This window comes from Triticum aestivum, chromosome 3D (genome assembly GCF_018294505.1).
Source record: "Triticum aestivum cultivar Chinese Spring chromosome 3D, IWGSC CS RefSeq v2.1, whole genome shotgun sequence".
Lineage (NCBI taxonomy): Eukaryota > Viridiplantae > Streptophyta > Magnoliopsida > Poales > Poaceae > Triticum > Triticum aestivum.
The window spans coordinates 40,870,489-40,885,476 of record NC_057802.1 but is presented as its reverse complement, the minus strand read 5'-3'; the positions used below and the strand labels follow the sequence as shown (position 1 = coordinate 40,885,476).

Sequence of the window (14,988 nt, the reverse complement as noted above, 5' to 3'; positions counted from 1 at the left end):
AAATTCAAATTTGGTTTGAGTTTAACCCTGAAAATGTCAAAACCATTTTAATCAAACCCTGAGTGGTTTAGTGTCACATCAGAAGCGGTTTTGCTGTTGGCAGTAGATGGATGAAATAACTGCTCGCTATGTTCTCGTTTTCCCCGTTTTAATCCCCATATTCCCCGCAGCCAGCCGCAGAAGAGAAAGCGCCGCAGCCAGCCACCGTCGTTGCTGTCGGCCACCATCGACTTCGCATGGGATAAAGCAAACGTGCTGCATGCAGCCCGTAGCACTACTTATTTCTAAAATTTGCTAATTTCTCTGCAAGTCTTCTACTACTGATGCGTCCTTGAATTGCATCGCATTCACAAACAACCTCATGCCCATCTCCAGTCAACTACCTATGCCATGCAAGCTTCAGCCTGGATGTGAGGTTCTTCAATTGTATCTTCCCTTTTTTCGTTATACTTTTTTTCGGGGGTACACTGGGGTGGATTTGAGTATGAAAACTATATTTTTTTTCCTGTAACAAATGTAGATTGGAACCAAGGCGGCCTGGGGCCTGGCCCAATTCGCCTGGGGCGTAAGGCACTGAGCCCCATCCGTTCGCTTTGCTTCGTTGCCTGCCTGCCTCGCGTCCGCTGTGCCCGACTTGGACGAACGAACCCGCCGCCCCTTCCCCCGACTTGGACGAGCCCTAGGCGTGGCAGCGGGACCTGCACGGCGGCGCGCCCGCCGCCCGCCGCCCCTTCCCCCGACTTGGACGAGCCCTAGGCGTGGCAGCGGGACCTGCACGGCGGCGCGCCCGCCGCCGCCTACGAGTCGCGCAAGCGCAACCCACCCCATCGGCCTTTGTCCTCAGCCGAGCCGCAGCACAGAGCAGACAACAGCAGAGGAAAGGTAGCTATTTCCAAATCCAATTTTTTGCTTCCAGAGCAAAGGTAGCTCTTCCAGGAGTAGAATGTATTACTAGTGGGCTGGAAGCAAGTAACTAGCGGTCTGTTAATAATCTGGAGGTGCAGTAGCCTCATAGGTCAATGCATCTGCAGCAGTTTCTGCATAAATTTAGTCATATAGCTTGCAGTTTCTGTAAAAATGTTGATAATGATTTACTGTAATGCACTGTTAGATAAAGATGGAAGATGGCAGCGTAGTCCAATTTTGACTAATTTGAATGGGTTCGCTTTTATCAAAGAGGAGCATGTCTTCTACACAGTACTTCCTATGTTAATCATTCTTCCAAGTTTATTTAGAGAGGTAGCAGAAACAGGCCAATGGGTCATTACAACCGATCCAGCTAATCTACTAGCTCCAAATCTTTGCGGTACTGATCTGGATGCCACTGTTTGATGATGATTTTTGTTGCTAGATGCCGCCGTTGATATTGAATCAGACCATGGTAAGAGAATAGTAATTGAGGATTTGAATTTCAAGATTTATCATTGAAGATTTATCTTCTTCTGCTATTGAAGATGCAGTCATGGGAGGCTCAGATCAACCAATTCTTTCATTTGAATCAATCTTTTGTATTATCTATATATATGCTACCTATTGTCCTTTGATTTGTCTTGCTTTATTAGTTAACCCGTCATGGAACAAATGTTGCCACTGAATATTATGTTTAGTTTCTTATTAGTTATGCAACATAGATTCACTTTTGTATGCCTTGAAACTAGAGTTTTTTAGGGGTAGTTTTTAGCTCTTAAGTTTCTCGCCTGGGGCGTCAGCCAATCCTGGCTCCGCCACACCCTGTACCTCTCATTCTTTCAGTTCTTCCCCGCTGCCCACTTGTCTCGTTACCATAATAATGCTAGATCATATGTAAATGCTTTTCTCCTTCATTGTAGCATCAGAATGGGGAACATTCTGAATCTCATGCGTGGAACAGGAGATGATCAGTTTGAACCGTGGCCCATTCTGGGTTTCAGGGCTATATCAGGCCAAGCCAGATGGAAAGCAATCCATCAAAAAGTAATAGCAAATGGCCGGTTTCAACTGTTGAGCATGGCGATCTGCATAGCGGCGTCAGAACGCATTCACGGCAGACCAATCTATAAGAAGGGGATACCGGGTGGTCGATTTACACTGTTTAGCATTCTGACTTGTGGTCTTGTATCCGACTATATCTGTCACAGGTTAACCTCTGGAAAGGGGATACCAAGTGATCCGTTCGAGAGCCTTCCAGAGGTATGTCGAAAACTTGAAACCTACGTTCAGGCCTTCACATGGTTACAACTTAATCATTTGAATGTGTGTGCTCCTATGATGTATCTTTGCTGCAGGATGTGCTATGTACAATTTTATCAAAGTTACCTCTGGATGAGGCTGTAAGGACCAGTGCCGTGTCAAGGAAATGGAGATTCTTGTGGACAGTTTGTCCAAACCTGAGTTTTGAAGGAATTACAATGTGTGGGAAAGAACAAGATGTTCAGAAGTTCATCGATAATGTTAATGCAGTCTTGGCACAGTGCCACGGCAGTGTTTTTGATGAGCTTGCCATCAAATTTGATTTTGACACCATGCTAGTTGACCATCTCAATAATTGGGCTCGCTTTGTGGTATCCTCACGGATAAAGTTCCTAACTTTTGATTTGGCACCAGAAAATTTTGGAGGTCGTTATGAACGGTACTTATTTCCGTTCCAACTTTTAGATAGTGGAAGTACATCTCGTCTACAGAAAATCCATCTTAGCTTTGGATATCTCCAGCCACCAACTGGGTTCAGTGGTTTCCCTAACCTACGGAAGCTTGATCTGAACTTAGTGAATGTCACTGGAAAAGATCTTCAAGACATGTTATCAAATTGCTGTAACCTAGAGTGGTTAAGTATTATTAGATGTCATCTCTATGATGAACTAAAGGTCAACGGTCCACTGCCTCACCTGCTATACTTGCATTTTTCATTCTGCGAGATAACGAAGATTGCACTGCGTGCTGTGAAACTTACAAATTTTGTGTACAAGGGAAAGTCAGTATGTATCGACCTCGGCAAATCTTCAAGACTTGAAAGTGCAGATATTAGTTTTTATGGAGTAACTCTTGAGGATGCTGCCACCCAACTTGCTAATGTGTTTACACATGTTCAATTTCTGACTTTTGATACTTCCTACGAACCACCACAGGTTTGCTAGTTAACCATCCCGAAATTATAATAAACATTTTGTCATCTTGATCTTTGATTGTGTGTCTTTCAGATACCCTGCCTGATGCGTAAGCCATGCAAGTTTTTCGAGCTGAGGCATTTGAAACTGATGCTCCTATTTGAAAGCGATGTCGACACTCCGCATTTGGTCTCCTTTCTGATGTCTGCTCCTTTCATCGAAATTTTGGAGATGGATGTAAGCATTCTTATGGTTTCCTCTCTGGTAATTTGTGCACTTCCCCACATTATTGCATCAATACTCTTACAAGTTAGTACCAGATCCAGCATTTCTCTCTTTCATCATAACTTGGATATAGCAAACCAGCCAGTTGAAATGGTGCCATCTCTCCTCCTGTATGCTTACATCTGTATCAGCTAACTTTTCTAGTTTATCACATTCTTCTAATGCATTAGCAGGACCCCTGCTTAGCTTTTGAAAATTGTACCTTAGGTTTCTTATTCCAACTTGCAGTTAATTGTTTCTCCGTCCCCATACACGGGACATGTGTCGATGGAGGGACTTCTGGACCGTCCATATAAACATCTGAAGAATGTGTGCATGTCGGCATTCCGAGGATCCAGAGGCCAGCTTGAATTTCTTTTGCACATAGTGGAAAATGCCCCTGCTTTGGGATTTTTAACTATAGACCATACATATAAACAGGTGAAGCGTGTGTGGAAAGATGCTGCAAAGGAAGCGAAATTTGTGGATTCAGTTCATCGAACCGCTAGAGGATATCTCAAAGGAAAGATCTCTCCCCAGTGTTCTCTGAGATTAGTTTAAGTAGGCAGGGTTTAAGTGAGATAAATATACAATGATTGAAGCTTTGTTTGTGTTGTTGAATTGCGCCATGCTAAACTTATTATATAATCTATCAGGGGTAAAAAAAAGGAGTCACGGAAGTAGGAAAATGTTGGTCAACCAGGTGATAAAAGAGGGGGGGCGACAGAGATCAGGTGACTTGCCCATGGCAAGTCACGCTGCAACTTGCGGCTATGCATCAGCCACTCAAATGCCATCCAACGGACAGCAGCCATTCAAAACAAAAATAAATAAACAAGAACTACGGGCGGCTAGGAATTGAAGTTGAAACCACGCACAGTTAAAAGGCTATGCTAACCACTTCACTCAACGTAAGAGTTGTTTACCATATGCATCGCTAGGCTTTATTAACCAGCATGAGCTCATGGACTTGAATGGGCTGCTCTCAGGCCCATTTTTCACATGATACTTTTTGTTTATTAGAAATTACATAAATGATTCTCGAAAAAAATATTTACATAAATATTCAAGTATAGTATATAAAGTGTTCATGCTTTTAGGCCATGTATTTCTTGTTTTAAAACGTTCACGTATTTTAATAAAGTTTATGTGTTTTTCAAAAGATATATTTTCAAATAAAAATAAATGTAAAACTATTTATGGAAAAAATAATGTCCTAGTGTGCCCCCAGGATCATAGATCCTCCAATGAACACTTTTAGATTCTACATACATTTTTATAATTAAAAATGGACGTAAATATTTGTGAAAATTACATTTAACATTTTTAGAACTAAGCTATTTTTTGTCTGCATATTATTTATAGGACAAGAACATTCGAAATTTATTTTTAGTACTATTAAAATAATTTACATTCTTTTTACAAATTTCAAAAAAATAAGAAAACTCACATGTGGGAGGGCCACATAAAAAATCCTAACATTCTAAAAAAGGACCATGTGAATATTATTGGAAAATGTTAAGATTGTTAAAATTAATTTAACATTTTGGAAATATTAAAATTATTTTATTAAAGATGTGAATGCTTTAAAAATAATAAAACATTATAATAATTCTTAAATATTTTTTGTGAATATTTAAAACTAATATTTATTTACTATTGTTATTATAGTTTAAATATTTTTATAATTTCCAAAAAAGGAAAAACAGCTAACATCTGAATAATGGTCCGGTCCAGATCCCGTGCGTGGCTTGTTTTAGCAGTAGTTTAGGGCTAGCGTGCTTAGGTTTTCTGCCGGCCATGGCGTCTACTCCGGTGGTGGCTGTGACGGCAGTGAATAAATTTCCTCTGGATTCCTCTTCGAGGTGCTCCTCTTTGTCATCGGAACTGGATCTGGTTGGGCTGGTGGTCAAGCCTGGTTGGTGCAGCGGCAACAGCAACTCGGTGGAGGCCCTATGTGCTTTGATCCCGTCGCCGCGATGGTGCTTGCTCCGGCGCCCTGGTGGGGACTGGGGGCCTCATTCCGGATGCAGCGGGGTCGTTGGTGTTATCTCCTTCGAGAATGACGATGACGATCTGATCTGGAAGATAGCTGGTTCAGCACGAGAAAGCCGGGTGCAGGATAACGGCTTTGGGTCTTCTCTCCAATATTGTTGGATGAGTGTATACCTGGCCATGGGCCGGGCCGGGCCAGGCTTGGGCTGGGCCTAAAAAAGCCTACGGCAGAAAACTAAGGCCCAGGCCCTCCCAAGCCCTACCACCGGGCCTACTTTTCAAGCCCAAGCCCGGCCCATCTGGTAAAAAAGCCCTGAAAAGCCCTCGGGGCTTAGGGCCGTGGGCCGGGCCTCTTCCTTAAAATGCCAATACGCCAAGCCCAAGCCCGTCCAGGCCCTGCTGGTGGGCTCCAAACTCAGGCCCAAGCCCGGCCCACGGGCAAGCCCATCGGGCCTAGGCCCTGAGTTTTAGGGCCGGGCCTGGGTGGGCCGACAGGGCCGGGCCGAAGATGGCCAGGACTAGATGAGTGTAGCGAAGCCATGGATAGAAGATTGTGGGGATGATCCCGGTCGACGAGCCACAAGGTCTCAGGCCGCACGGCGGCTTGCTTCATCGGCTCACAACACGGCTTTGTTTGGTATGGCGCTATATTCTATCCTGGGCAAGTGATGCGGAGCATCCTACGATCATCCCCATGGACACTACTTCGACTACACAAGCTCCAAGTGGACCCATGACAAGAGCTCGAGCACGTGCTATTCAATCCGAGGTTAACTCTCTCCTTGTTGAACTTCCCTTTGACCCACTTGAGACATGGCTACTACCTCAAACAGAGATGTTTTGTGTGTTTAGGTACCAAGGAACCAGCCTAGAAGAAGCTACGGTACAAGATGGACGTCGAGAGCAAGAGGAGAAGCTGCTCAGCCTGGAACGGGCGGCACTACCGCCCTACATCCGCCCTCCTACCGCCGAACCCGACAAACTCCTGGGATCGAACGGCTCTAGAGCGGTACTACCGCCCCATCACAGCGGTACTACCGCTTAAGCTCTACAAGCGGTACTACCGCCCTGCCTGCGCGCAGCGTATCTGGGCCGAGGACCATGTACTCGTTTTGACCCTCTCGTACCCCTTCGAAGGCTTAGACTATAAATAGACCTTCCCCTCGTCCTGTCTAGGGTTAGCATTGGTTTAGCTCATATGTGAGATAGAGCATTGCTCATCCATACGGATCTACTCCACAAGAGAGACCGCGGCCCCTCTACGGAGACGATCCACGTTGGATTCAAGACCTCCTCACGGAGAAGACCCCCCATCAAGACCTCCTTTCGGAGAAGAACCGGTTACCTCTTGTATCGTCCTTTGTTGGATTTGAATCTTGTATCTTACCTTTGTGTTCATCGATCTAGCGCATGTGTGATCTATTCTTGTTGGTTGAGTGATTTTCTCTCGTGTTTCCCCTCGTGTTCATCACGTTCTTCGTAGGGATCCGCTCCTTTCGTGAAAGATCGGCCATCTAGGGTTCCACCCTACATCATCTTGGTATCATGAGCCACGTTGATCACGATTTCGGAGCCTCCCCTCTTCGTTTTCTAGCTTGATTTTATTGTGTTCTTACCTAATTCGAAAATCCCCCACAAAAATAGCCCCAAATTTTTTTTTGTGATTTGTTGGTGTGATGAAATTTTGTTGGATTTGGTCCATGGATTTGCTTGGTTTCGAGTGGATCTAGCATCTCCCCAAGTTTCCCCACCTTCCATCCACGAAATCCATCCAATTTTGCCCCGAAATCATCCTTTTCCGCCCCAAACTCGCCCCGATTTTTGATCTGCGAATTTTCCCGACACGAGCGGTACTACCGCCCCAAGCGTTACTATCGCTTAGCACCTCAAGCGGTACTACCGCCCTGTCCAACGATACTACCGCCCAGCCCTGTTTCAGCCGCAACCCCACCATATCTTCCGCATACCACCATAGTTTCCCCGTTAACAAACTCCAACGATTTGGACACCCCTTTGGTCTTTGAGATTTTGAGTTGTGGTTCCCGTGTCCTATTGTGTTTCGGCTATCTAGGTACGGTTCGACATCGTCATCACCACCGCTCATCTTCGCAAAGGACTCATCATCGCCAAGGACGGTAACCTCGACGACATCTTTGTCATACCTTGCAATTGCTTTGATAACCCCATGGCCTTTCATTTGCGTAGCTTACCCATCGAGACTAGCCATTGAGTATTGCCGGCAACGTGAATTGTGCACATTAGTGTTCATACTTCCCATAGCATACATACCATCATCGTGTTGCATATCTTGGTATCATCTCTTGTGTCACAAAGTTGTCTTCGCATACACAATTGCTATCTTGGTTCGTGAAGCATTGCATGAAAAAAAAGAACTCAAACAACAAAGAGCCAAACAAGCTTTTAAGCAAAAGGGAAGGATAAGCAAAGAAGTTATTAGCAAGAACCATAGCATCATACAACATTAAGATTGTCATACTCGACCATCTTGGATCATATCACCGACACATCATACATATAGCATACTTGGGATAGAAGTCGTTGCATTTTTGCTTAGTAGGTTGTGGAAAAGTTCGTATCCACCTATTGTGCAATCGTGCTAGCGTCTCTCTAGTGTTGTGCAACAAGAGCATCTTGGTGGATTCCACATTTTGGCTCATCCTTGGTTGCCCAACCCCACTTATCTATTTGCGTGTGTGTTTCTGTGTACCATATCTTGCTATTGGTCTACTTGTTACATTTGCAAATTTGTGAATCTTTTCCAACATTATTGAGTCTCACTTACAATTGCATCAAATTTTGTGCCACCATCCTAACCAAGATCCACCATAAGCTTTTACTTGGGTAGGTGTGAGAACCGACAAGAATTGGTACCAATTGTGCTATTTCATTGCTACACATTGGATTGATCTTTGATCCATTTTCAACATCGGTCAAGGTACATTTGGTATTGGTTCTTCTCTTCCTCCCACTCACATATCTTTGTTTGGAATGATGGATAGGCCAAGTACTTCTACCAACCCACTCTTCTTGGAGCAAGACGACGACATGTCATCCTACGTCACCAAGACTCAACTATTTGGTGCACACCGAGCTTTGCATCAAGAACAACTTGCTTTGGGCGACCGCATCGACAATCTCGCCACCGACCTACGACAATCCGAGCAACGTACAAGAGACTACTTCGACACATCCATGAGTTCCCTCAAAGAAGATATCTGAACCATGATGGTCCGCTCATCTACAACTTCGTCCGCGTCAAGACGGAGCCGCTCACGTCGACACTCCGACGACACTACCTCCGGTTCAAGTACACCGACATAGAACACTCTTCGTCGTGCCGCGCGTCAAGACCCTCAAGCTAACCGCAATCCTCTACACGACACCGACTCTCAAGAGCATCGACATCGTCAAAACCAAGCTGCTTTCGCACAAGCACAAGAACGGCAACGCCAACGACAACAAGAACAAGAGGACCGAGCGCGACAACATCAAGATGCACAAGACGCCGAGGCGCAACGTCAAGAACAACAACTACGTGAAGCTCAAGCACTTGAGGCACAACGTGCCCTTCAATATTCAAGTCATGCCGTAGCCAATCGAGGCCGACAAGCTCGACTACATCAAGAAGCACTTCATGACGAAGCTCAAGAAAGGATTTACCAAGCACGTGTGCATCGTCAAGCTCCTCGTCAAGATCGACAAGCTCCTCACCAAGAGCAACATGAGGAAGACAACCCTCCTCGCCAAGAGCAACATGAGGTCGACCACCCTCCTCGCCAAGAGCAACATGAGGAAGACAACCCTCCTCGCCAAGAGCAACATGAGATTGCCAATCCTCACCGACATGGGCGTCATCATCCCCGACCCCAACACAATGAAGAGCAACAATATGGCAAGCTAAAGTTCACCATGCCCAAGTTTACCGGAAGCAACGACCCCGAAGAATACATATCATGGGCATTGAAGGTTGACAAAATCTTCCGCTTGCACAACTACGAAGAAGAGAAGAAGATCGCAATGGCATCCCTTGAATTCCAAGACTACGTCCTCATTTGGTGGGAACAAGTCATTGAGCGCCGAGAGGCCAGAGGTGAACCACCCATCACCACTTGGGCACAAATGAAGGATGTCATGAGAGCACGATTTGTGCCAAACTACTACAACCGCGACCTCTTCAAGAAACTCCAACAACTCAAGGAAGGAACCAAGAGCGTTGAAGAGTACTACAAGGAAATGGAGATTGCCATGATACGAGCCAATGTCAAAGAAGATGATGAGCAAACTATGGCACGTTTCTTGAATGGACTCAATCACCCTATCAAGAAGATTGCCGACTTCCAACCATACTCGAACCTCATCGAGCTAGTGCATCAAGCTACCAAAGCAGAACGGCAAGTACAAGACGACTTCAAGTATGCCAAGTTCTCATCCAAGTCATATGGCCTCTCCAACAATCAAGCTTCGACGACTCCAACACCTTCAACCAAGAAATCTACAAGCAACGGTGACAAGTCAAGTTACAAGAAAGCTTCGACAAGCTCACGTCGTCCTCCTACTACAAGCAACTTCAAGTCAAAAACTTCATCATCATCTACTCCAACCGATGAGACCATCAAGACAAGTTCCATCAAATGTTTCACATGTGGAGGCCGAGGCCACAAGTCCTTCGAGTGCACAAACAAGCGCACCATGATCCTCAACGATGACGGAACCTACGACTCCATGAGTGAAGGAGAAATGGAAGCCCTTGAGCAAGTGGCCATGCACCGACAAGTGAACAACGAAGACGACGATGATCAAGTCTTTTGTGATGAAGACTCAAGTCCCGCTCTTGTTGTCTCCAAGGTCTTGACTCTTCAACATCAACAAGACGAAGATTAAAGATGCCATATCTTCCACACAAAGGCTGGCATCAATGGACGGTCCGTCAAGGTCATCATCGATGGAGGAAGTTGCCATAACTTAGCAAGTGAAGAACTATGCTCCAAACTCCAATTGGTCAAGATGAAGCACCCTCACCCCTACAAGGTTCAATGGCTAAGCGACACAGGCACCATCCAAGTCGAGCATAGGGTACAAGTCTCTTTCAAGATCGGCGCCTATGAAGACACTTTGGAGTGTGATGTCCTTCCGATGACCGTGTGCCACCTCCTTCTTGGACGGCCATGGCAATTTGACCGAGGTGTCATTCACAATGGGCGTACAAACCACTATAGCTTCAAGATGAAAGGGAAAGAGTTTGTGCTACGTCCTATGTCTCCAAGCCAAGTGCTCGCCGACAAGCAAAACACCCATCGTGGAGAGAATAGTGAGAGAGCGAACCACCAACAAGAGAGTGAGCGCCACAAGCCCAAATTGAGTGCCTCCACGATGAGCGACAAGAAAAACTTAGTCCTATTTGCCACCAAACGTGAGATGAGAGAAGTGTGTGAGAACCCATCAAGTGTCCTACACTATGTACTATTGTGCAAGGACGAGGCACCAAAAACTAACAACTCTCACGATCTACCTTTGGTGTTATCTTCCTTATTGCAGGAATTCCAAGATGTTTTCCCCGATGAGCTACCTCCGGGTCTACCTCCACTACGAGGCATTGAGCACCGAATCGATCTCATCCCCGGAGCGCCGCTTCCAAACAAAGCTCCCTACCGCGTCAACCCCGAAGAAACCAAAGAAATACAAAGGCAAGTAAAGCATCTCCTAGATCATGGACTTGAGTCCTTGTGCCGTACCGGTCATGCTTGTGCCAAAACGAGACGGTAGTTTTCGCATGTGTTCCGATTGTAGACCTATCAATGCTATCACCGTTCGATATAGGTACCCCATTCCACGCCTTGATGATATGCTTGATGAACTTAGCGGTGCCACTATCTTTTCCAAAATTGATCTTAAAAGTGGTTACTATCAAATCCACATACAAGAGGGTGATGAATGGAAAACCGCTTTCAAAACAAAGTTTGGTCTATATGAGTGGTTAGTCATGCCTATGGGTTTATCGGAAGCACCCGGTACTTTCATGCGCCTTATGCATTATGTGTTTCGCCCTTACATTGGTGAATTTGTTGTTGTCTACTTTGATGATATCCTTGTGTTTAGCAAATCTATCAAAGAACATGTCACCCACCTTCGCACCGTGCTACAAACTCTTCGAAAAGAGCAACTTTATGCTAATATGGAAAAATGCCTATTTGGTGTTGATAAGCTTGTTTTCTTGGGTTTCGTAGTATCTTCTAAGGGTGTTCATGTTGATGAATCTAAGATCAATGCTATTAAAACTTGGCCCCAACCAACCAATTTGCAACAAGTGCATAGTTTTCTTGGTTTAGCCGGTTTCTACCGTAGATTTGTGAAGGATTTTAGTACCATTGCTTCACCTTTGCATGCTTTGAGTAAGAAAAATGCACCGTTTGTTTGGGGAACATCCCAAGATATCGCTTTCAATGAACTTAAGAATTTGCTTACTCATGCTCCCGTGCTTGCATTACCCAACTTTGACAAACCTTTTGAAATTCATTGCGATGCTAGTGGTAATGGCATAGGCGGTGTGTTAACGCAAGAGAAGCGCCCCATTGCATACTTTAGTGAGAAACTATCCAGAGTGCAACTCAATTACCCCATCTATGACAAAGAGCTATATGCTTTAGTGCGAGTTTTGCATGAATGGGAACATTACCTACGCCCTCATGAGTTCATCATCCATACCGACCATGAAACGCTTAAATACCTTAAGGGTCAAAGTAAGTTGAACAAGCGTCATGCTAAGTGGAGTGAATTTATTGAGTCATTTCCTTATGTCATCAAGTACGTTAAAGGTAAGGAAAATGTTGTGGCGGATGCACTTTCCCGTATATGCATGCTTGTTACTCAACTTGAGCTAAATGTCATTGGCTTTGAGCATATAAAAGACTTGTATGAGCATGATCCTACATTTGCTATTCCTTATGCCAAGTGTTTGACGCATACTTCTTGGAATCGATACTACATCAAAGATGGATATCTTATGAGAGCTAACAAACTTTGCATCCCCGAGTCCTCTCTTCGCTTGTTGCTTTTGCAGGAATCTCATGGAGGCGGACTCATGGGACACTTTGGACGCGACAAGACATTTGCTACGCTCTCCAAGAACTACTTTTGGCCCAAGATGTTTCGCGATGTCAATCACTTCACCAACCGATGCTCTACATGTCGCAAAGCTAAGTCTAAAGCCCAATCTCATGGCCTCTATATGCCACTTCCAATTCCATATCACCCATGGGAAGATATTAGCATGGATTTTGTGCTTGGTTTGCCTAGAACTAGAAATGGCAAGGATTCCGTTTTTGTTGTTGTGGACCGATTCTCCAAAATGGCACATTTCACTCCTTGCAACAAGATAGACGATGCTTCACATGTTGCAAATTTATTTTGTAGGGAAATCTTGCGCCTTCATGGAGTGCCAAAGACGATTGTCTCGGACCGCGACGTCGAGTTCTTGAGTTACTTTTGGAAGACCTTGTGCGCCAAGCTCGGAATCAAACTTTTGTTCTCTTCGGCATACCATCCACAATCCGACGGCCAAACGGAGGTGACGAACCGCACGCTCTCCACTCTACTACGCGTGTTGATTAAAGAAGAACATCAAGGAGTGGGAGGAGTGCCTACCTATCGCCGAGTACGCCTACAATCGTGCAAGACATTCGACTACCGGCAAGTCCCCCTTCGAGGTCGTCTATGGCTTCAACCCATTGTCACCATTGGACATTCTACCTCTACCGCTACAAGAGCGCACAAACATGGACGCGAGTGCCCGAGTAAACTACCTCAAGAAGATGCATGAAGATACAAGGCACACCATTGAGCGCCAAGTACAACAACTAGCGACCAAACTCAACGTCAACAAGAATCTCATGATCTTCAACATTGGCGATCTCGTGTGGATACACCTTCGCAAGGACCGCTTCCTCAACGAACGCAAGTCCAAGCTTCTACCTCGAGCCGATGGACCATTCAAGGTGCTAGCACGCTACAACAACAACGCTTACAAGATCGACCTCCCACGCGACAAATACTCCGTGAGCGACATCTTCAACATCCAAGACCTCTCCCCGTACCATGGTGATGAGGATTTCGATCCGAGTCGGATCTTTCCCAAGGGAGGGGAGATGATGCGGAGCATCCTACGATCATCCCCATGGACACTACTTCGACTACACAAGCTCCAAGTGGACCCATGGCAAGAGCTCGAGCACGTGCTATTCAATCCGAGGTTAACTCTCTCCTTATTGAACTTTCCTTTGACCCACTTGAGACATGGCTACTACCTTAAACGGAGATGTTTTGTGTGTTTAGGTACCAAGGAACCAGCCTAGAAGAAGCTACGGTACAAGATGGACGTCGAGAGCAAGAGGAGAAGCTGCTCCGCCTGGAACGGGCGGCACTACCGCCCTACATCCGCCCTCCTACCGCCGAACCCGACAAACTCCTGGGATCGAACGGCTCCAGAGCGGTACTACCGCCCCATCACAGCGGTACTACCGCTTAAGCTCTACCGCTTAAGCTCTACAAGCGGTACTACCGCCCGAAGGACCGGTACAACCGCCCTGCCTGCGCGCAGCGTATCTGGGCCGAGGACCATGTACTCGTTTTGACCCTCTCGTACCCCTTCGAAGGCTTAGACTATAAATAGACCTTCCCCTCGTCCTGTCTAGGGTTAGCATTGGTTTAGCTCATATGTGAGATAGAGCATTGCTCATCCATACGGATCTACTCCACAAGAGAGACCGCGGCCCCTCTACGGAGACGATCCACGTTGGATTCAAGACCTCCTCACGGAGAAGACCCCCCATCAAGACCTCCTTTCGGAGAAGAACCGGTTACCTCTTGTATCGTCCTTTGTTGGATTTGGATCTTGTATCTTACCTTTGTGTTCATCGATCTAGCGCATGTGTGATCTATTCTTGTTGGTTGAGTGATTTCTCTCGTGTTTCCCCTCGTGTTCATCACGTTCTTCGTAGGGATCCGTTTCTTTCGTGAAAGATCGGCCATTTAGGGTTCCACCCTACATCAGCAAGTTGGCGTCTCCCCTCTATCCGATGAAGCTTTTGCGACGACGGCATATGGCGGCGACATCTGATTGCTTTGCTTTTAGGATCCCAAGTGTTTCTTTGCAAATTTTCCACGGGTTTCTTCTTGCAAAGTGTTGTACCGTGTGTGTTCTGAATTCCTCTTGATTGTGGCTGCGTGTGGTTTTGTAATTCTGCGCATGAATAAATGACACGAGGTATACCTAAAAAAAGGTCTGCACTGAGTGCAGCCCATTTAACTGCATGGGCATATTAGTGATGATAAAGGTTACCGATGCATAGAGGATAGCAATTTACCTGGACAACGTGGTTACCATAAGTCTTGTCCTGCTCGAAGTCTTTGGTTCGAGTCCCGGGCGTACCTTGTTTTCTTCTTGTTTTTTTCCCGGTGAGCACTGACAGATGGGACCAAACGGTCATATAGACGTACACACTGCAAGTCTGTCTGTCCCAACATATCAGGTGGGCCCCCGCCATGCTGACATGTCTATTCAACTACATATATATCTATACGTGATATGAACCGTATTTGAACCATACTGTCAAGTTTTAGAACCAGTTCG

The 14,988-nt window shown here is 45.7% G+C and overlaps 1 protein-coding gene across 1 annotated transcript; it reads left to right on the top strand.

The window, feature by feature from the left end:
* The first annotated feature begins 579 nt into the window (after positions 1-579).
* On the top strand, positions 580-3,968 carry LOC123074004 (F-box/FBD/LRR-repeat protein At5g53840). The gene is made up of 5 exons (XM_044496969.1): positions 580-882; positions 1,830-2,169; positions 2,265-3,104; positions 3,177-3,320; positions 3,597-3,968. The coding sequence occupies exons 2-5, from the start codon at positions 1,837-1,839 to the stop codon at positions 3,906-3,908; spliced, it is 1,629 nt and encodes a 542-aa protein (XP_044352904.1). The 5' UTR covers positions 580-882; positions 1,830-1,836; the 3' UTR covers positions 3,909-3,968.
* The last annotated feature ends 11,020 nt before the right edge of the window (positions 3,969-14,988 follow it).

Coding starts and splice junctions, on each gene's coding strand:
- LOC123074004 (XM_044496969.1), top strand. CDS start 1,837: ATGGGGAACATTCTGAATCTCATGCGTGGAACAGGAGATGATCAGTTT. Junction 3,105..3,176: donor CTTCCTACGAACCACCACAG/GTTTGCTAGTTA, acceptor TGTGTCTTTCAG/ATACCCTGCCTGATGCGTAA. Junction 3,321..3,596: donor TCGAAATTTTGGAGATGGAT/GTAAGCATTCTT, acceptor TCCAACTTGCAG/TTAATTGTTTCTCCGTCCCC.